General features: G+C 41.6%; 1 protein-coding gene across 8 annotated transcripts in view; it reads right to left on the reverse strand.

Moving 5' to 3' along the window:
- CABIN1 (calcineurin binding protein 1) overlaps positions 1-22,079 on the reverse strand; it is a 108,869-nt gene that overhangs the window by 22,183 nt on the left and 64,607 nt on the right. For all 8 annotated transcript variants that reach the window (XM_061465990.1, XM_061465988.1, XM_061465989.1 and 5 more), the window contains 4 exons: positions 9,847-10,010; positions 7,881-7,977; positions 6,046-6,687; positions 5,519-5,593 (listed from right to left, as the gene is read on the reverse strand). In XM_061465990.1, coding sequence (XP_061321974.1) covers positions 5,519-5,593; positions 6,046-6,687; positions 7,881-7,977; positions 9,847-10,010 — 978 coding nt within the window. The remainder of the gene's footprint in view (positions 1-5,518; positions 5,594-6,045; positions 6,688-7,880; positions 7,978-9,846; positions 10,011-22,079) is intronic.

Here is a 22,079-nt window from a genome sequence, read left to right on the forward strand (position 1 = left end):
GACATCATCATTATGTATAAAATGAAGACTGTAATGTGACCAATTTTAGGCAGCCAGAGAAAAGGTGTATTAGAAATTCTCCAATTATCTAGCAGCCTCACAACTGCTTTCTGCCAGCACACCCCCTCCTTAGTCCTTAGGACTACAGATTTAAGTACAATGCCACATCAAGGTCAAACTAGTCTGCCTCTTAATCTTTCATTCTCCCTCAACAAGCTCTTGGTATTCCATTTCCAGGGGCCATTAATTTCGCATGAAAATCATAGCTGGCAAGACTAAAAATACATCTTATAACTCAGAGCAATAGCTGACTGCTTTCAGGATCTCTGCAGATCTTTTTGATAACATTCTCAGATTGAGAAAATCGAAAAGAATAAGCATCCTTCAAAATGCTGCTTGACCACAAAGTGAATTATCTCTAGTGTAACTTCAGTACTTAACTACTATTAACATAGTGAATAGTAGTACTTAACTACTATTAACATAGTGACTACTATTAACATAGCAGTCGCAGCCTATTAAATATGTATGTATCAAAAATGTGGCTCACATCTACAATGGAAAAGAACAGAAAGAGGAAGAATGACTTTCAGCCACACCTATTCTCCAGTCTCGTGTACTGCGCAGCCACTCAAATACCTGGGCCAGTACAGAGGAATGTATACCATGACAGAGGAAGAGCAGCCACCAAGAAAGCAGGCTTACTTCCAGCAGCAGTTCTCACTTGAAAATGCTGATTTAACTATGCTATGTTCTTATGCTATGACTCACTGTCATGTCTTCTAGAGGTATTACTTTGAACAATGACAAAACAACTCCGAAAACTCCAACACCATCACAACTCGTAAGTCCAACCTGAACTACTTTCTTTCCTCCCTCAGTTACAAAAAGCCCATCAGATGAGATGGGCTACTGTTCTCCCACCTTTTCCAGCTGCAGGACTACTCATTTCATGACTTGAAATCCTAGCATAAGCAATTGCCTTTGAAGTCACAACCCCACTCATTACTGGTGGCCATACAGCCTTCTTTGGAAGCTGCTATATTCTGAACTAAATTTAAGTAGTCTCTGGAACTTCAGTCTCTTGCTTTTAAAAACAGTGCAATAGGCTGAAGGGTCAACAGGCTATACTAGAGAATGTGAATATTTGAGAAGCTATTTTGTTAAATCCTCAGTCTACATTAGTTTAGTCATAAGACCAACTCAGTGACTTCAACAAGGGCAGTTGTATCTGCAAGAAGCAGCACAACAAAATTCTCTGAAGAGCTGATGATTATACTGCTGTAACAAATCAAATGGTATTTATTTTCAAAGTGTTCACTGGGCAATCTTCTGTATCACTGAAAACTGACCAGACAATATTGCCCTTGTCCTCTTAACTCTGAGTATGCAGTCACCTTTTAAAACTCCACTCAAGCAACTCACATATATCAGCCAAGTTTCTTGCTGGCCTTTCCTGAAGGTTCAGGGTATGCAATTGCTATGGCAGCTTTTCCAACAAGGTCAACAGTTACTCAGGCATGCGGCAAAACATGAGAATGGTGAAAAACCTGCACACAAACTAACCTTGAAAGTGGATACTGTAGATGAGCTAGTATTTGACTGCACTGGAAGTGACAAGATTTCCTGTTAAATCACTTGAAATAAAACATACCTCTTAATGTGATGCACTTTGAAGATGGCAATCATTCCTTTTAAGGAAGCACTCCCAGCTAATGAGATTATTACATGCTGCAGTTTCCTTTTAGTCCATTTCTAGCAGGATCTTGTAGGCTGTGTGAAGCTGCCCTACTGCTACTATAACACTATGAATTAGTGTGGAGACACAGCAATAGCCACTCTTGCAGACATCTGTCTGTTTTCCACAGACTGAGTCCTGTTTTATTTAAAATTGGCAAGTATTTGCTTTCTATAAACAAATGATGTCATGCATAGAGCTGTGGCAGCCCAGAGAAGTGCTTTGTTATTGGATAGTTTGAGTAGGTTTACAGGACCTGTGGTTCTTAAGTCATTTATCCCAGAAACTGACAGTTCAAAAAAACCACCAAAAAACCCCAAGAGAACACAAAATCTACCCTGATATATGTCTTTTTTTGCTGGCTGTTCTATTTTACAGTTCCAGGAAGTATATGGTTTCTTTATGAAAGCTTTCACTTGCTACTAAAGTGAGGAATTATTTGAATTATGGCTTTTCCACTTCCTTCCAGGCCAGTCAGAGTTTTTAACCTAAATATTTAACAACTATTGAATTTTTTATATGGCTCTTCAGGCATAAGGAGGAAACAATACAGCAGTCAGTAAACAGAATTTGACAAAGTGAGTTATCATGCTTTTGTGATGAGATCTAATCTTTTTAATAGCTTGGCAATACTGTGACCCTTCCACTTGATTTTAGAAATCCTCTGTAGTCCTATGACTGATGTGATGTTCACATGTATCGAATAAGTGAGACTCCAGCATCTTCTTCTACAAAGTCAACTAAATACCTGGGGAAGTGACCTAGAAAAGTTCCCCATTCTCATGCTTTGCTGCATGCCTGAGTAACTGTTGACCTTGCTGGAAAAGCTGTCATAGCAATTGCATACCCTGAACTTCCAAGAAAGCCCAGCAAGGAGCTTGGCTGATACATGTGAGTTGCTTGAGTGAGGTTTAAAAAGGTGACTACATTCAAAAAGAAGCTTATTAGCTAATTCCTTTGATTTTGAAGTCATAAATCACAGTGTGATAACACCTATTTTCCCCCAAGATAAACTAAAAGAAACCAAACAAAAACAAACCACAACCCAAAAAACCCAACCTTAACATGCCAAGATTTATTAAAAAAAAAAAAAGAAATAAAATCTGAAATACCAGACTATGATTTTACTAGAATACCTGCCTTGACATTTCTGTTCATTTCTGTAGTTCAATGGAAAAAACGTTACTGACTTCCTGAGGGGCACAACTTGGAGAAAGTTACTGCCATGAAAAGCCAATGAAGAAACACTCTCTTCACTCTTACATCCCTTCCTCTTGCTCTGCTAGGAGATGCACCATACAAATGCACATTGTAACTAAACATACTGTTTGGTAACTTTTATCTCAGTAACTGGAGACCTTCATGCACACTCCAGACTCAGACCTTCCACACAGCACAGGGAAAAACCTAGGCTGGCATGTCTCCTGACAACAAATACTAACACCATTTCAAGAAGAAATATAGTGTGAAGGTGAAGTTGTCTAGGACAAATGCTGTATAACAGCCCCTGCCTTGAGGGTAATCAGGGCATTGGAACAGGCTGCTCAGGGCAGTGGTGGAGTCACCTACCCTTGAAGTGTTCAAAAACCGTGTAAATGAGGCCCTTAGTAACATGGTTTAGTGGTGGCCTTGGCAGTCCTGATGTTAATGGTTGGACTTGATGATCTTAAAAAGTCTTTTCCAACCTAGTTTATTCTCTGATTCTCCTCTGCTCTCCTCAACAAGGCAATAATCACCAGTAAAACAATATCCAGCAAAATGATATGAGAACAAGTACCCATAGATTCAAGAGCATGAAAACACAAGGTTCAAGCTCCACCAGAAGGCACATATCTTAAATGGAAACAAGAATAGCATCTAGAACCTTTCACGAAAGACACAGAAAAACCTGCTTTTCCTGGAGTTGCAGAGTAGACAGCACTAAACCTTGTTACAGTGGTTGACTTATAGCCTCAATTTTCTTCAGCTGCACTAGGCAGAAAAACTTGAAAGGAAGCCCTCTTGACTCTATATAATACAGAAGGTTCACCTTGGAAGTTCTTCTGCCTATTAACCAGCATCTCTAACAGCTGTGCTTTAGTTCTGAAAAGCATTTGTCATGTACATTAACACACTGAAGGGAGGACCAGGCAACGTGCATTATTGAAGTTAAGAGTGAAAAGATCTAAAGAACAGAGGCAGTGTTCTGGAGAGAGAAACCAGATTTGCCTCAGGAACCAGAAGAATTATCTGGAGGCTCCAGAAACACATTTAATTTTGAAAAACAGGCAAGACAGGTATTCAAACCCTTTTCACATTAAGACAGCATTTAACTTGCTAACATCAGAGATGTACCTCCTTAAAAGCTTATGCTTTTGCAAAGCAGAGACAGGTGTATTTTACAGAAGAAAAGCCTCATCCAAATTTGGAGGATGATGAGAAATTCTGAGAAGCTTTTACTGTCCGTCCTTCCATTTTTATGGAAGTCCATGCCTAGGCAAGGTGACTGAAAATCCAGCAATTATCCCCCTCCCTGCAAACATAGTACTTTTTTCTCTGGCAAGCTGGAATGCATTGTGTAGATATCTCTAGACTAGTCAGAGGCTACACTTCTCCTTGTACACCTCCCCTAAGTAAGGCACATGACAGGTAGATGAAGTTACAGGAGATAACAGGAAGATGAAAGAATAGAAGAAATACATGAGGGACAGAAGAGACAACCTGCAGAAAACCAGAATAAATTTCTGCAGTTCATAAAACAAGTTTGTTCAAGACTTTCCTTAAAGAGCTCTACTTTAAGTAAGTACGGAACATGATTCAATGTATTCATATAGTTGTCCACCTTTCTTGTGCAGAAAACTTAAGAGACACTTCCTGTTTTACAAACTTAAGCATGGTACAGGCAAGCACTGGTGAAACACTCGAAGACCACAGGTTTATAAATTGCACTCCAACCGATTTTTTTCAAGTACTTTTAGACAAATACTATTTTAATTACTTTTTGAGAGCTAGCAATCAATAACACAGGCTGTGTTTTCATAGCATAAAACACGCACAAAGCCCCACGCAGTATTAAACCACAGACTATTAACTAGGGATATAGATTTTCTTCAAAACATATTTTATCTTCCAGTCAAAAACGTCTTCCTTGTGTGCTGATGGCAAAAATCACAGTACAAAATACTTTGGGGCTTTCAACCAATGGTTTGCTGGCAAACTGAATGACCACTAAACATGTCATTCATCCAGTTTTCTTCTTGGCTTTCATTTCACATTAAGGACTGATAAATAGCCAACCCTTTATAGCTATTTAATTATTTGCTGGATAAACTCAGAAACTACAAACTAAAACAAACATGAGTAATATAAGAGAGTTAAAATCAGATTTTCAACCATTCAAGTTGAGAGAAGATATCTGGGATCTCCAGATCAGAGTGCAATGCTAGCAAGGGAAAAGCTTATGAGGTTGTTAGCCCTTAGGGATCAGAGAGAAGTAATTACTATCTATGAAATGCCAAGGAATGATGTGGTCATTAAGAAGACTGTAGTGTGCCATAAATATTTCAATTTCAAGATTGACTGAGGTTTTCCCAAAAGCTTTTGGGCACGCAAATTGTCCTTCAAGCCTGACATAAATAGGGATGAGCTCCCTGCACTGATATGGCCCAACTTGTCTTAGATGACAACAATACAAGGAAAGTAGGTATTTCCAATTGCTGCAAACACTCAGTGACAGACTTGATTGTACAGACTAAGTAATAAAAGCTCACTATAAGCAGACAGGGACTTCACAGAGCTTACCTGTTTCTGTGCTGATGCTCCCATATGCACCTGGCAAAACTTGACTGCCTGTTCAAGTGCTGCTTCTTCATCCACCTGAACACAGAATCACAACTAATTAAGTCATACGTAGCTCATCTATAAATTTAATTAAATTCATATGAAATGGGGGTGTAGAGTATGGGAGTAAGGGTGAGAAGCAGCATTTCTATGGCAGAACAGTGATCTTAAGTTATTCAGGAACATATATGCAAAGATACACAAGTATCTCAATTCAAACTAACATTTAGCATGAACAAACCCCATACAATTTGCATTGTAGCTCTTAAATTATCTATATTTAAATTTAGTTCCAAAACATGGAGGGTCCTACTCCCCACCCCTCCCCAGCAGTGGTCTTGTCAAGAGAATAGTTCTTCGGGGGTATTTCTCTCCCCAACTTTTTAACAGATATAGGGCAAATTTTATACCACTTGGTTTAGCAGTTCCTGGTAATCTACAATCATGTTTGAGGTCACACAGAGAAATTACAATTAATGATAAAATACCTGTTTAATCAGCATGTACGTTTCAGACATGATCTTCTCAATTTTACCCAGGTCATAGGCCATAACTTTCTGACCTTGCTGCCACACTCTATACGCATCAAGCAGAAGTGTTTTTCCAGACTCCACATCCTCAAGTAATTTCCTTTTCCTGCTTGATCTCTGCATAGGTTCTTCTGTAGGTACTGCTTGAACTATTCCTTTAGCTGTCTGCTGCTGATGTTTTGAGCTAATACTTAGCTCTTCCAAAGAAAGCTCTGGAGTCCGGCTCTCTGAAGCTCTCTCCTTGGAGTTCCTGCCAGACTGAAGACGTTCTGGCTCACTGCGTTTACATGAAGAATCAATTTTTTCAGGGTCCTTGGAATATCCATCAAGATCCATAGGCTCGACTGAACCAGGGCCCGGGAGCTCTTTAATTTCCTTGTCATTCTTGTCCTCTTGTTCCAATATGTCCATGGCATTGGGAATTTGTCCCTGGGTCACCTCCTTTACTCCATTCTCAGTACTATGTGCTACTCCATCTGATAAAACTGGCTTTTTGGGAAGAACCTCTTTCCCCTCTTCAGCAGTAGTTTTATTAGAGACGTCTGTTGTCATCCTTCCTGAAGCAAGGTTAGAAGACTTGGAACTCTGATCTTCTGAAACCTTTATAAAAGAGATCATTCTTCTCTGTTATTAATGCAATCAGAAAGCATTTGAGTACAGCTATGACTACCATGAAAACTGACAGCAAGTACCTTTACATTACTGCTTCTGCTGAAGAAAATGCATTTATTCTAAATTCACTCTTGTTTGCTCCTGAATATTAATTAATCCATGCCACGAGTCTTACAATTAAAGTATTTTAATCAGTAAAACCACCACAAAGAAATCAACAGCACAGGGTGAACCAAAGCTGAAATGTTTTTCCCCCCTCAAACTACTTCAGTCTATACTATGTGATCCAACTAAATGAAAGGTAAGGTTTTAATAGCTTTAAATTTTCTTGTAATATACTGAAAGCAAAACTGAATCTGTTCCTTTTGGCAGCTGCAAATTAACCTCCAATTTAAGAATCTTCCCCTTGGTTGCTCTTACATAACCTTCTTGTTAGTAGATCAAGAAGGATGTTAACCTCTGCTGGAGTATTTTAATTTCTGCACTTTTTCTTTGGTGATGGTCCAAAGGTAGAAGACCTCACTACATCATCTCTTCTTTCAAAAACGGCTATTGATACAATTCTTCCACCCAGATTTATGAGCAAACTATTTCATACAGAGTTCCAGTGTCCTTAAAGAAGCTTTCATTTACTGTACTCTTGTAAACCTGGAAAGCCCTGAGGGACAAACAATTCCTTGAATGCATTTATTAAATAAACCTCCAAGTTCCAGTTATCTTCACCAGGAAACTGATTAGTCTCTGACTTCTTAAGATTTCACCTAAATTACAATTACATGTAATAAAAGATGTGGTGCTGTCAAGAACCAGCACATAGTATCTAGTTGTGTGGTTTTAGTTTGCAAGAGGAATATCAGTTCATTTGAAAAGGAAATTTCCAACAGACCCCACCTGCAAATGTAGCTGGTTTTATACTCCACAAAGCTACCATCACTTGAAATATTAGGGACAGTCAAACCAAACTTACTGCAATCGGTTCTCAACAACGGTTATTTGTTACTGGATTTCAAAAACAAAAGACAACAATGCTGGAAGGAAGTTTAATATGTAGTTGCACATAAGCAAAAGGTATTAGGAATAAGTGATAATAATGCAGCACTTCCGTCTCAGGAGATCTACGGTCAGCAAACTAAATCTAGGAAAAAATAGTTACTAAATCAAGGACCATTAAACACATTTACCTGTGTCAGATCGTTGAGAATGTCCTCCAACACTTTCACTGTAAGCACAAAGGCTTGTTGGGCCAAAACTTGGCGATCGGCATCACGCAAGTACTTCCTGTGCCACAGTAAGGTAACAGAAATTAAGCTACTTGCCCAAAGCTGATAGAACCTTAAAAGCAAGAACCAGGACACTGAAAAGAAAACACCCCACCCCCACCCCAACCAAACCAACCCCCCAGAAAACTCAACACAACAATTTTAAAGCAAGTTACAAGAAAACAAACACCACCAATGGTTGCATATTGAAATCTAACACTTTAGCTACATTTCCCTCCGCTCTTCCCCTCAGCATAACCATCAAAGATGACATGCATGAAGCAAATGATAGCAGGATCTACAAACAGAGGGAAAGGGAAAGGATAAAAAAACCCAACAAACCAAACCCGGAGCAAAACAGACAACCAGAATTACAGTTTTCTTACATCAACCCCTCTGTGACCCTCAAATACCAGCTTTTTAGTCAAACTTCTTCTTGAAGAGGCTCATCAGTCACACAAAGCTATCCTGAACTGATGGGATTTTCATGTTCCAGATACCAATACCTTTTTTCCTATTTAGTATTATTTAAAAAATATAAAAGTTGTATGTGTAAAACTTATTCATTCTGTAGCTTCATTTTATTTACAAGAGCATTATAACTTCAGTGTATTCTGACGAAATGCTTTAGCCCACTTTCAAGGAAAATACTTCCAGCCATCAATCCTGCCTAACTGAGTTTGAGGAAAACTGAATCTCCATTTCAGAATTAGCTGCTTTTACTGAGAGGGCTAAAAACCAAGTAAATTTTGAAGCCAATATTTTTAATACACATTTTTTCTCTACAATATTACATTAACCTGGTAATCAAAATTTTAGGGTTTGCTTTTCAGACAAAAGATACAAACCCCTGACTCCTCATTAGTCCAGTATAACTACAGTTCAGCTGAAAACTCCCTGTTTTTAAAACCAGGCCTGTTACAGGCATATACCAGACACACCCAGAATGTTTGCATTTGTAAGTTCACCATCGCTGGCACTGGCCAATCCGACATGTCAAATTACTTGTTTGTTAAATTCAGTCTAGACTTACAAATAACATAATATTTTTAGTACAACTATGGGCTTGCTTAGGACAGAATTTAAACCTTCTATGGCTCAGTACTTCAGATATGCTAAAAGTCAAAGTATTTTTGGCTTCAAGTTTGCTGAACATGTGGTGACATTCCCAGACATACTACAACCTATGCAAATTCACATGCCCTCACACTCAAAAACACATGAAGAAACCTTCAATGCCTCCAACTTATTGCCATCAATCATCCAGTTCAACTTCCTTAGCATTTGCCAGAGATTGAGTTCAACATTTCCCACTTGGCAAGCTACCAGAATTATACCTCAATTGCTTCAGTGTTTTCCTTAGATGTTTATTTTGGTCTTTCAACTGATATGAATCTGTATATAGCTCACATTGAATGTCTTTTTTCTTAAATAAGGTTAATGCAATTAAAATTAGATCACCCATGAATAGGATAAGCTTTTTAAATAGCATCAGCTGCCAACAGGCACATAACCATTGTTCAGGTTGTCAAGGATTACAGGAAGGCAGGATGCCTGGGCCATGACCTCCCTCACTGGACATAGCTCTTATGCAAGAGGCCAGCAGAAGGGTGCAGAAGTCATGATGCTCTGTCCCACCAGTGAATCCCTCCACATGACAGAAAGCCTCTGCAAGTCTATCAAGGCAGCTCTATGGCTGCTCTGAGTTTCAAGAGAAATTCTAGAGTCTATTATGGAATCGTAATCCTGAGAAAAATTAACTATCATTCCTCTATATTCCTGAGGAATCTGTCTAAAGACTTTTCCTAAACTAAATAAAATAGTTACACAGTGAACAAAATATATTCAAAGCTTCACAAAGTGATGGATTAAAATAAATAGACCATACTTTCCCTGATCAGGGGTCCTCTGTAGCATAGATGAGACTTTCAGCAAGGTGTTGTAATCCTTTAGCTGTGACAGTACATTTAGCAGTAAGACAATAGAGCGGTTCATATGAGATGCAAAACTGCCCGGGCGGTCGATCTCATCCACGGGGATGCGCCAGATTCCCTGCAGAGAAAGAAAAAGAGGAAACCTCTCAAGAGGGATCCAACCGAAAAGGACAGAAGGATCCAGCTGAAATCTTCAGATATGGGTGGGATTCCGCAGGATACTGAATTTCACTGACGGTCAGGGAAATAATGGACAGACAAATGCTGTGCTCCTTCAGGCAGGGAGATCCGAGTCAACTGATTCCTGCCAGCAGCAAAAAGGGAGGCTTGCAGAAGCCACAGCACACCTTCTAAATATGCTTCTGAACTACTCCCAGAATAAAAGCAAGCAAAGCCTAAATTATATCGTGCATTCTTCTTACACGTCTGTGAGCATGCCTTCCTAGGCTAAAGATCAACTACCATAAAAAACAAGGAGTAACTTAAAATAAGTTTTCCTGGCCTGAAAGCTGCTTTTCTTGTGCAGCCACAGCAAGTTTCTATCTTCAAATCATCTGTTACTAAATGTCTCAGGAACTTGGTTACTGCCTTGGTATCATCAGTGTTCACCACGGCACTACCCAGTCTGCTAGAAAGAATCGGATTCCTCAGCAGTATCCATTTTCCAGTGGCAGATTCAAATACTTGTGCATACATCCTCACCCTTCTAATTAAATTTCTGGGACAAGGGAATCTTTGGGGAGCAAGGCTGGAGTCTGATAAAAATAATAATTTCATTATGGTTAGTCAGCTCCATTTCTGCCATCTGTAGTAAGTTAAAGGAGGAGGAAAAATGCAACGCCTCCTATACCCAACTACCAATTATGACCATTCACAAAAGCTGCTGTTACATCAGTGCAAACCCCTCCCTTGTGCTTTATTCAGCCCTGAAGCTTTTCCTATAGCAGCTCTCTGGTTGTGTAAACCATTTGGTGACAATGCAGGAAAGAATAGTCTCATTGACAGGAGACCTGCCTGAAAATCAGTTTTGCTTTCCAAACCTGTTCAGAAAGCAGGATATACAAATATTTACTCTTGTATCCTTGTTTAAAGGTCTTGCTTTGATATTTTTAGCTTTGCTTTCAGTATGAGCAAAATTCTTCAGAACTTAATGCAAAGTGGAAGCAAAGAAAATGATTACTGCAATCACAGATGACATCTGACCACAAAAGAAGCAGATGCATAACCGACTTGTCTACAACAGGCCCTCCCCCTGCATGTGTTCAGAGAATCTGCAGTTCTGCTCCATAGGATGTATAGGAACTTAGGGAAAACCAACAAATACCGGTGTTTTTAAATAGGAAACTGTGACTTCAACTAGATATAATGCACAGCCTGTCCTGTCAAATTTTCTTACACTTGCTTTTCCTCATGCTCCCTACTCTTACACCCTGATGATCACATACAAAGCCATTTTTCCTGTTTGATCCCTGTATCTCTCTTTCAAACCTTTCTTTGTAGCTTTCCTTTCCCAGGAAGTACCTATACCCCCACCACGACTGACCCCCGAGGCACAACCGTTGCTTCCTCCCATCCCCAGCTACCAACATCCACAAGTACCTTTTGTGGCTTGGTGGCAAAGATTTTATCTGCTCGTGTAGCTCAGTAGCTCTCAAGCACACAGACCTTGTAGGTAACAGTTCTGTAAAGCAGCACATACTTCATTTAAAGAGAGAAACTTTTTCTTCCCCCAACCTATACAATGACTTTCCTTTCAGGCCTCAGATAAAACACATTCTGGAGCTGACATTTTTGCTTCTCTGCACGTACATAAACTGGGTTTCTGCCAAATCCTGAAACAACTGAATGCCTCATCATGGCACCACATTGCAACAACCTACTTAGCCAATTTGAGGATACAAAACAATTTATGGTCGACTTAGACACACTGTGTAGGAATGGAAGACAGCCAACATGTAAGTTCCTGGTCTTTTTCAGCATTATCTCATCCTTCATTTGAATTAGGCAGATCACTGGAGGGAGCCTTCAGTTACCTTATCTGGAACCAGCTGAAACAATTCTGCAGCTCTCCCATGTCCCATGTATACATTGTAGTACTACTCCAGAGATTACAATAATGCAGTAAAACCATTTGCAATGACAGATTCTGCTAACTGCAGCTACAAAGCTGTGGAAGTGACCAAGTCCATCTGATAAATGCCAAGGTGCATATTATGAGAAATGCTGCTCTTCCGTAGTTCTACAACAGGACACATTGGAAGAGCTTAAATTAAAACCCACATTACGGGCATTTAAGTTTATATATTAAGTTTTACCTTAATAAAGGTTTGATTTTATAAGGGAAGTCACTGTGTTTTGATGTGCTGACTTGCAATAAATAAGATCAGTGTTCTGTTACATACTGGCCTGTTTCACATGCAGCCTTAAGCCAAAAGCAGAAAGAAACCCGCCATCAGGAGTCAGATGGCCGAATCTTCATTCCACCCACTGTGATTTTATTAAGCAATATACAAAACATTGATGTTAAAATGAGTTTATCAGAATTTGAGTGATACTGAATTCTTTTTAAGACTTCAAGTTGAGTCAGAGACTAAAGAACGGTCTCATTCAAACTCCTCCCAAAGAGAAGTTTAACTACAACCATCAGGCATCAGTTTTTCCTTTCTAAGTATCAATAACCTTCAATAAGAATATTTCTGAAATCAGATCATACACGTCAACCTTTTTAAAGAGCTGAATGTTAGGGGTTTTTTGTTTGGTTGGGTTTTTTTTAACAAAACTTAAGAAAGCCAGAAATGCAAAGGTTGCAATGAAATAACTGAGGAGGAGACTGGAAAAAGTTATTCAGTTTGACTAAAATTAAAGTTTTCAGATGATCATTTGAAAGTTCAGATTTGTTAGCAAGACCCTGTTTGACAGTACCCACGGAGAGGAGTGCAGGTCCTTGTGAAAAACATCTGCAGTTCTTTGAAAGGTTTTGTTACTGATTATCCTCACTCAGGACACTTGACAAAATGTCTTTGGCTCTGGCCACGAAAAGGATTTTATATCTAACACACTGCTCCTGTCTGCTGGACACCATTCCCACAGCTGAAAGGTTCCTCCCTCTGCAACAGCCAGCAAAGCTGTTTACATGAAACTAGGAGTGAGGCACTTCCAAAAACTCCAAAATGCCTCCCAAGATCCAAAACATCAAGCTGCTCTCCGTGCCTTTCTAGCTAAACACACAGTCTGTGAGAGCTGGGGCTGGGGGAAGCCAGCCTGATACGCACTGCTGGAAGAAAGAATAAATCTGGAGCACATGAAAATTCTGCAGCTAACTTCTGATTTTTATACTAAATATGAAACTGGACAATGAAGTCAGTCAACCATATTCCTGGTGACACTTTTTCAGCTTAAAACTTGCAGCACAACCACTCCTTGCAGAAAAAACTGAAGACTTGGGGAGGAGGGTGAGGAAAAGAGGACCACACTACGCTGGCTTTTGTGAGCATGAGCTACAGTGTTAGTGGATGCTTTCTAGTTCAGCCACTGAAAATAGAAGGGAAGGAAGTACTTATTATTCCTCCTTGCTGCTTACTCCAGAACTTTACGGGAGGGGATTCTCTGGGGTTTAGGAATGCCTCTCTGAGGAGGGAAGGCTGACAGTTCTCAGCAAAACCCAAACTTCTCTGGGGATGGCTGCTGCTGATGCTGCAGAACTTCAGAGTAAGCCATTTTCTAAGCAGAGATCAAACCCGACCGAGTGCTCCATGGTTTCTCTTCTTCGCGAAATGGAGAAATGCTAGCCACACTTCATATGATCCAATTCACATACAACAAGCAAACACATAAAAAGACTACTGCTACAAATATGGACCTCCAGTTACTTATGACTCAATTCTCTCTTTTTTAACAAGGGGTCCCAGAAGTGCAAGTTACACCACATAAAACAAACTCAATTCCACTGCTGCCTTCAAGCGACCAAAGCAAAAACACACTTCTTCATTTGCCGGTCCCAGTAATGTCCTACTAAGAGCTCTTATAAAACACAAATTTAATATAAATATTATTTTAACATTGTCAGGAAACATGACCAAACTGACAAACCAACTAATGAAGCTGTGCAGGGAAACCACCGATTAATAATGCAACAACCTACACAGTATTCAGGAATCAGACATTGAACTAAGCATGATCTCATAATCCCTGGAAAGCTCACACCTTGCTAAACCCTCTTTTGTTTGTTTTAAGTCTGTTTTAATACACGCAACATACTGAAGCACTTGTAGTTTGCCTTGTGTCCTCTCTTCTCAGTTACTTAGGTCAACATACTATTTGGCACTGGGGGCCTGAAAAGGAAACAAATATGGTTCAAGCTGAACAGTTTCAGCACACACGAGCTGAAACCCCACCCTTTCCAGCTAAGAAAGTATAGCACAGAACCTTGAATACCCCTACTCCTCTGTGTAAGCATTGCTCTATTTAGGCTCAAGCCAGTAGGCATGTGTTTGCTTAACTCGTGGCTTCCTGCTAGTTTGTGGGTAACCATCAAAACTGCTGCTCCGTTCTCCATGTAGTAAATCACTAAACCACCTTTTCTCATCCAATCTTAAAGTGCTCCCATATCTCTTAGTATTTTACTCTGTCACCCGTTTTTGGCTTTTCTTCTTTTCTACAGACAATCCTGTTATTTTTCTTTCTCAATTCCTCATTTCATCCTTACTGCCTTTCGGTATGCAGTGGGACAATTCCACCTTTGTGAACAGGAATGTGAGTGAGCACAAAAGCATTAAGAAATGAAAGCACCCATATTCCAAATAGTAAAATTATTAGCTGTAGGGATTTGTGTTATCAAGGAAAAAAAAGCAGCCCCTACTTTTTGTGAGTAACTTAGCCAATTATAGAAAAATCTTATGAACTTTTTCCAGAGCACTTAAGCAGCACCCCTCTTGCCTGCTGTTAGTCTTGTTCATATACTCCAGTAACAGAACGTAAAACAATGGTGTGATAATAACTAAATGATACTTTATCAGCCTGAAAAAGGAAACAGAAATAAGGCAAAGCTGCAGCAACTTCCTTTCAGTAAGGCAGAACCAAGCAGGATTACAATGCCTGGTCTGCAAGGTAAATGTTGTCCGATTCTTTTTTTTTCTTCTTTTTTAAATACACACACACTTGGAAGTGAATAAAGATCATGTGTGCCTTCTGGAAAAACTGTGGAATTCTGCAACATTATTTAAGCAAGAGAGCAGCATGAAAAATGCTGACAAATGAAAATGCTCCACATGCTCCCATTATCATAGGTTGATAAAGAAACATAATGGGCCATTTTTACCTCATTTGTCTCATCAAAACACAACATATTTTCAGAGTCTTAATTTTCAGATTTTTCAGTTTCTAGAACAATCATTTTACAGTTGACTTGGCACAGAATTGGTCTTAACCCTATGAAAAGAACACACAAGCCATACCCACCTGGGGGGACTACTATGTGTGAGCATGAGTCAGGTGGACACACACGAGGCAAGAAAAGGGAGTCATTTCCTTGCTGCATAAACAATAAGCAATTATATAAAGCCAGAAATGCCTTGTTAAGATGATGAGTTACAAGTTCAGGTGGAATTAGTGAAACAGAAACTGAGGTCTACGGACGGCATTCGCAGAACACTGGGTTTGGACATTTGCCAGGCTGAATCTGGAGGGTTTTGTTCACTGGGTCAGGAGGCTTGAAGAGTTTTTACTCAGATGGTTCCCACGTACCATGTGATTTCACAGCAATGTCAACAAAAGTCACATCATCTCTTTTTAAAGGGAAATGGCTAAATAGACAATACAAAACCAAATTAATAAAAAGCAGTAAAGAATCTATTCTACTCCATGGCTGCAAAGGAAAGAAAGAGAAGAAAAGCAAGGAGAGACAGGCATTCTCTTAAAACCTGTTTTTAAGGTGCCATCCTGTTCAAGCAACGACACAGTTCCATTGCCTCTGGAGCTTGTGGTGTGTGCCCCAGGCAGGCATTATCCACTTGAAAAAAACAGGAAACACAAGGAGGTGTGTGCAAAACACAACACCCCTTTGATGATTACCACTGTTCCCTGCACTACATTTCCAGGTTAACACCAACAGCACCAGTGGAGTACCCTTCCCCTGAGTACTCTAAGAAACAATCCTTAGATTTCCTCTTGACTAGCTCCCCATTTCTCTACTCTGCGAGTCTGGGGTTCCAGAGCAGAGATGAATTTGAAGATATAGCTGTGGGACAAATGCCAACCGGCGAGTCTGCAAGGCGGTTCTGGTTTCTGTCAGTGGCACACCAAGGCTGAGCCCCACTACTCATTCCTAAAGGAGGTGCTGCGGAACCACAAAGAGAACTGGGGCTAACACAGCTGGGAGAAGCCATTGGTTGCCAGAGAAGGGCAAGTTTCAGGACTGACAGTTTTTTTTTTTACCTAGACCCCTACACCTGCGTCAGTAGAGTGACTGTCCCCATCTCCGCAGGGGTTACAAATTAAGCAGCTAGCAGCGTACAAAGAGGCACTTTAACCAGTATTAGATTCTATTTGGTGGAGGGAGGGTTAATTCAACCTTACTTCAATAAAATAAAAAACTACTTCAGAATACAGAACTACCAGCTATCATCTCTGCCTACATCTGGTAATATGCAAAACCAGCCAACGTGGCACATTGTATTACTATTGGTATCCTGACAACACTCCTTCCTTAAAACAATACAAGAGGAGCAGAGCATAACAAAGCCTGGGTATGAAGAAGAGAGATTAGAGATACCTAGCAATCTAATGCAGGGATAGAAGAGTTAAAGTCTGGAGATAAATGTCTCACTCTCCAAAGGGTAGCTTTTCCACTCCTCTGGGAATAACAACAGGACAATGCTTAAATGGAGAAGTTAAACATAAGACAGATGTTCAAAAGGATGTGGAAAATGATACAACCTGTGGAATGTCCACATGGGCCAAGGGCAAGGCAGCTGCTACAAGAAAAAGATGACAGCTTTCTCACAAGAACATCAGCTAATTTTCAAGTTGGGTGGGTGAGTGCAGCAAAGGAAAAATGCCAAATCCTACCTACATGCCTCACAGGAACCTAAAGCTGTCTATCTCTAAACAGCTTGCGCTGATTCACCTCCTTACCTAGTGCAGTATATGATATTAGAAAGAAAAGGAGGACAAGAACTTTGTAACATTAAAAGGTGTGACAATTGTTGAGATTTAGCACACTGTTTATGTAATTCATTGTCTGGAGAGTCTTCATGCTGAAACACTGCAGTAAGGGTCTCCTTATACATGACAACTTCTACTATTTCAGTAGGCTTCAAGGATTTCACAGTATTTGAAGAAACATTTTCACATACTTAAATATGCAAGTTCCAGATGTAAATTACCCATTACCCAATACATACTCAACTGATTTTGAGTTCTTTAAGCTAGGCTGTCAGAGTGCTAAAAAGTACTTTTACCAAAATACTCAATTTTTAATGCCAACAAAACCTGCTCTTTAATCCTACACCCCTTACTTTTCAGCAAACAAAATGCTGAACTGCCCACTCCCGCCCCACAGTTGACATCCAGTTTCCCTGCACTGACAGCATGGAGTGTCTTTCATCTTTCAGACTCTCTTCTACATAATGACACCCACACTAAAACATCAAGATGAGAAGCTATAAAATCCAAGTGTTTGCAAAATACTTCAGCATACTCATATAATGCTTTGAGAAAGTAACATCATCCACCTGCGTGTTTTACAAATATATCACCAGGTTTGACTCAAAATCTCAGAAAATACCAAAAGCTGGAGGGTCTCAGGTTGGATCAGTAGTGCAAGGCAAAACGTTATCATTTCAGAAAACAGCACTGATCAAGCACTCAGCGTTCTTTCTGTCAGCACCACATCACTAGAACACATGGAATTAGGAGATCCTGCTGGAAGAGATCTTTGAGCCTGAAGGAACATAAATAAAAAAGGTCCAGAGAACACTTGCTACTAGCATCCATCACAGCTTTGAAAAGAGAAAACCTTCTAAATCAGTCTCACATGGCAGCTCATAAAATGCAATCCAGTGATAATCTTTAAAACTACTTGGGAAGAGCCTTCAGCTTAATTTCATCTTCATATAAAATTACCTAGAAATACTGTCCTTATGATACCTTTTGGCTAAGATGCATCCTTCAGATACATGAGTTCCTCTTAGAGCATTGTGAGTGATCATGCAGCCACATCATTTAACTTTGAGGGCACACAGAAGGACTTCTCAAGAGTACATTTTTCCTCAGCAACCTGTTAGGCACAGCATCTCAACCGACCTGGTAAGTATGAAAAAGTAAGTACTTTCAAGATAACGCCACAAGAAAACCCCAACAATTTTGAGTACTGTACATACTGCAACTTGGTAAGAAGAGACCCATGTTGTCATTAGGAAGTGACATATCAATATGTGGTTGTACCAGCCAGCTCTGGTTGGGTATTAGCAAAGTTACATCAAACTCTCATTGAAGCTGTTAGACCTCAGACTCATGTTTAGTAGCTTATGAGCCACAACCTTCAAAACATACATAGGTAGGGGGTTTTGCAGCTTATTTAGGAACCTACTATGGAAAAAGTGAGTAAATTCCACTAAACAGACAGTGAAGTTATTTACAAAAATTAGAAGAGCTGCATATCCAGATATAATGAAGAACTGTCAGTATTTTTTAATAGCATGAATATAAACAAGTACTACCAACCAAGAGAAAATATGAAGTGCCATACATACTCAACTGTTCACTATTAGCCATCAAATCCCAAAAGGCTCTTGCAAAGCAACAAGAATGGCACATACTCGATCACTGGCTGGTATTTCGGTATGTGCACACAATCTGGAAGCGCAGAGAATTACCTGCAACTTTTTGAGAAGAACAAAAGCAACAGAGAACTGAACAAAAATTTAAACTCCTCTGGTGTCCTCACAGAGGTAAAATGACAGCAGGAGCCAGTGGAAAAGCCTTTTATTCTTGAGTCAGAAACCCGTAAGATCTGACTAGGGTTCCCTATTCCCTTTTCTTAATGCCAGTTTTATAAAGACATGTGTTTGCAAGTGTATGATTTAGTTTCTATCTGAAGGTCACAGTTCTATCTGAGGGCTCACACTGGCTTAGGAATGACAGAAATACACATCCTGGATTTCAAACTGCTTGTCAGCTGAAGTTGAGGGCAGGAAACACCTTATTTAAAAGAGGTAGCAAGAAACAAATATTAGCAGTTATCAACCAGAAAAAGACATATGCAGCAGTAAAAAGGAATCAAGCCATGGAGAAGCCATACTCGAGTCTCAACTAAAGCTCTGAGTGAGTTTGCACATTTCATCCTCACCAATTAAGATCCTCAAATTAAGTCATAATTTATGACTTAATTTAAGACAGATAACTCATTTCATTCTCTCTTCTCCCCCCACTACAGCAGCAGCATCCATAGAACACTTCCCTCCTCTGTCCAGCAAGTGGAGGCCCTGAATGAATCCTGACTGCTATAAAAGGCAAAAAAATCTCTTACTGTTACACACCCCATGGCTAACCTCAGAATATCTTTTCGCCTCTGATACAGGAATTCCTGCACAAAAAAAAGAATGTCATTAACTTTGTTATTCAAGTATTTTACCCTGGGGGGGGAGTTAACACCTAATGCTGTCTTGCTTTCAGAGACTCCCAGGGCTTCCTCAGCAATACAGGGTTTAAAATCAACAAACAAAAGTAGTTCTTTATCCAGTTATAAGAGCTAGTGGAAATGTCTAATTCCAGCCAACATTCAGGCAGCAGCCTGCCTAGCGCCCCAACTAAAGTTGGCTGATCTTTGATAACACCAGAGGAACAAGACTTTGCAGAGAAGCTGTAATTCAATTACCCTATTTACAGTAATGTAAATCACAGTATACGCAAGGGATCTTCAATATTCAACCAGTAGCAAGACTACAACAGCTTAATCTAGCACAAGGCACGGCAGTGACTCACTGAGCTAAGCAGAAGACAGGGTACAGCCTGCTGGTGTTTGATTTCAGGGATACTGAGAGATAGGAATTATTTGTTTGAGAACAACCAGAGTAATTAGCGAGGGGGAGGAGCAGAGAGGAAGGCCCCAACATTTAGAGTATTTCAGACTCCAATAAGAATGCTAAAACCACACAGAAGCCCTATTATTGAAAACAAGCAGAACAGTATCTGGGTATTTAAGATGTCAACCTGAATATGCTCCAATAAAAAAAAGCCACATCTTGCAGCTCTCTGGGCAATAAAAACCTCCACAGCATATGCTCTGATTCCTCGACCTGCTTCATGCAGAATACCCCCAGCACACAGCAAATCTGCCGCTGCACAAGTAAACACATGCTGCAGTAAATTAAACCACCAGAACCACGAAGCTGCCACAGCCAATGCTGCAAACAGCATGTGGCACTGCTTTATGCACACCACCAGAATTCACTGCAATTAAGACATACATTCTAACATTATAAACGTGTGAGCAGACAAAGCCGACTGGTTTTAACAAACTGCTAATTAAACTGGAATCCTCTTATCCTCCCTCTCTAGCTGAATGAAGCAGCAACTGCTACAGCATAGTAGCTCATGCAAAATAGATGCTGAACAACAGGCTTTGCTGTTAGGTCACCGGTAAGAAGGGGAATCTCCAGCGTGAGCCCGGCTGTCGTAGGCAGAACGGCAGAGTGCACACCAGAGATCACAGCTGGGTTGCTCTGTGAGAGACATGATTTTTACAGACCTACCGTCTCCTTTCTTCCTCTAGACATGAAAGCCTCCCCTTGCAAGCTTCAGGGATGAATTTAAAACGAGGTGCTAAATAATTCATCCCACTAAGGGGGTGGAGGAAGGAGACCGAGAAAACCCAAACAATACAGACCCAAGACAACAAAAATCCCTCACCCTTTCGTCCCCCCTTCCAAACTTCTCTCGACTCCTCCGTCTCCCATCGCTCTCAGGGTTTTCCTCCGCAGATCTGTTACAGCGTCTGACCGCAGGCGAACCGAACTAACGGAACAACTATTCCCCAAGCACGACGGCAAATGCCACCGGAGCGCACACACAGCTCCCGCGGGCTGGCGGCCGCAGCGCCTCAGCCTGGCCCTGAGGACGGGATTCCCCGCGGCGGTACCAGCTGCTCGGGGCAGGGCTCTGATACCCGCGGGCAGGGGCGCAGGCAGCCACACCGAGAAACGCCCTGCAGAGCGGGGAGCCCGGCAGCTGCCCGCGCTGCCGCTGCTGCCTGGGAGGAAGCAAACTTACTCCAGCAGCGCGCCGCCCCCCTTCACCCCAGCGCCCGGCCCTCATCGTCAGCCCCGCCGCCGGCAGCGCCCGGCCCGCCCGCGGGGGCAGCCCCCCCCTCCTCCGCGCTCACCATTACCGGGGCGGTGCGATCGCTCCACCGGAGTTCCCCGGCGGCCCGCGGAGCCCGAGCGCCCGCCCCCGCGCCCCCACCTGACGGGCCCCGCGGGCTGCGCGCGCTTCCTGTGGTACCGGAGCGCGCACCGCGGGGTCCCGCACGGCTTTACCCGAATCTGGGTTTTTTTATCCCTCTTCTCGGCGCAGCCGGGGTGCGGGGGGGGGGGGGGGCCGGCACTGTTTGCTCGCTCCCCAGGCAGAGGCCGGTCTTGTTTGACATCGGATGTTTGGTCCCGCTTACTGCCGAGCCTGGCTCGGAGCCATCGCACTTAGGGCGAGTGAGTAAACAGCTGCTCCCGTCTGTCCGCAGGCATTACTAACGGCTGTCTGCTCCCACCTGCCTGCCCGGCCTTCCCAAAATACTGCCTGACCCAGCCTAACCCCGCCGCTGCCGCTCCATGGCCCCTCGCTTCGCCATCGCACAAGTCCTGACCTATTTTTGCCGGTCCCCTCCTCTCCCCGCAGCCCGCCGGGATGCTCGGAGCGTGAGGGGAGAGGCCGCGGCCTCTCTCGGAGGCTGCAGCCATGGCCGCTCGGTGCGTGGGGCCTGCGCTGCTCGCCCAGGCACCGCCGTGCATGCACCGCTGCTGCCTGTGCCACTGGACACCCTTCACCGCACGCTCGACACCTCTCTCACACCCTTTCCTTTTATTTATAGGGTCGTATCCTGCCCTCCCCAGAGTGTTCCACTGAGCTCCAGCTCCTGCTATTGCATGTCTATCACCAGAGTCCTTTGCAACCACTTTCATTCCATCTTTCTCCC

This window comes from Pezoporus flaviventris, unplaced genomic scaffold (genome assembly GCF_033815535.1).
Source record: "Pezoporus flaviventris isolate CSIRO_AGI_PZ_B2104156 unplaced genomic scaffold, CSIRO_AGI_Pfla_v1 ptg000041l, whole genome shotgun sequence".
Taxonomy (NCBI): domain Eukaryota; kingdom Metazoa; phylum Chordata; class Aves; order Psittaciformes; family Psittacidae; genus Pezoporus; species Pezoporus flaviventris.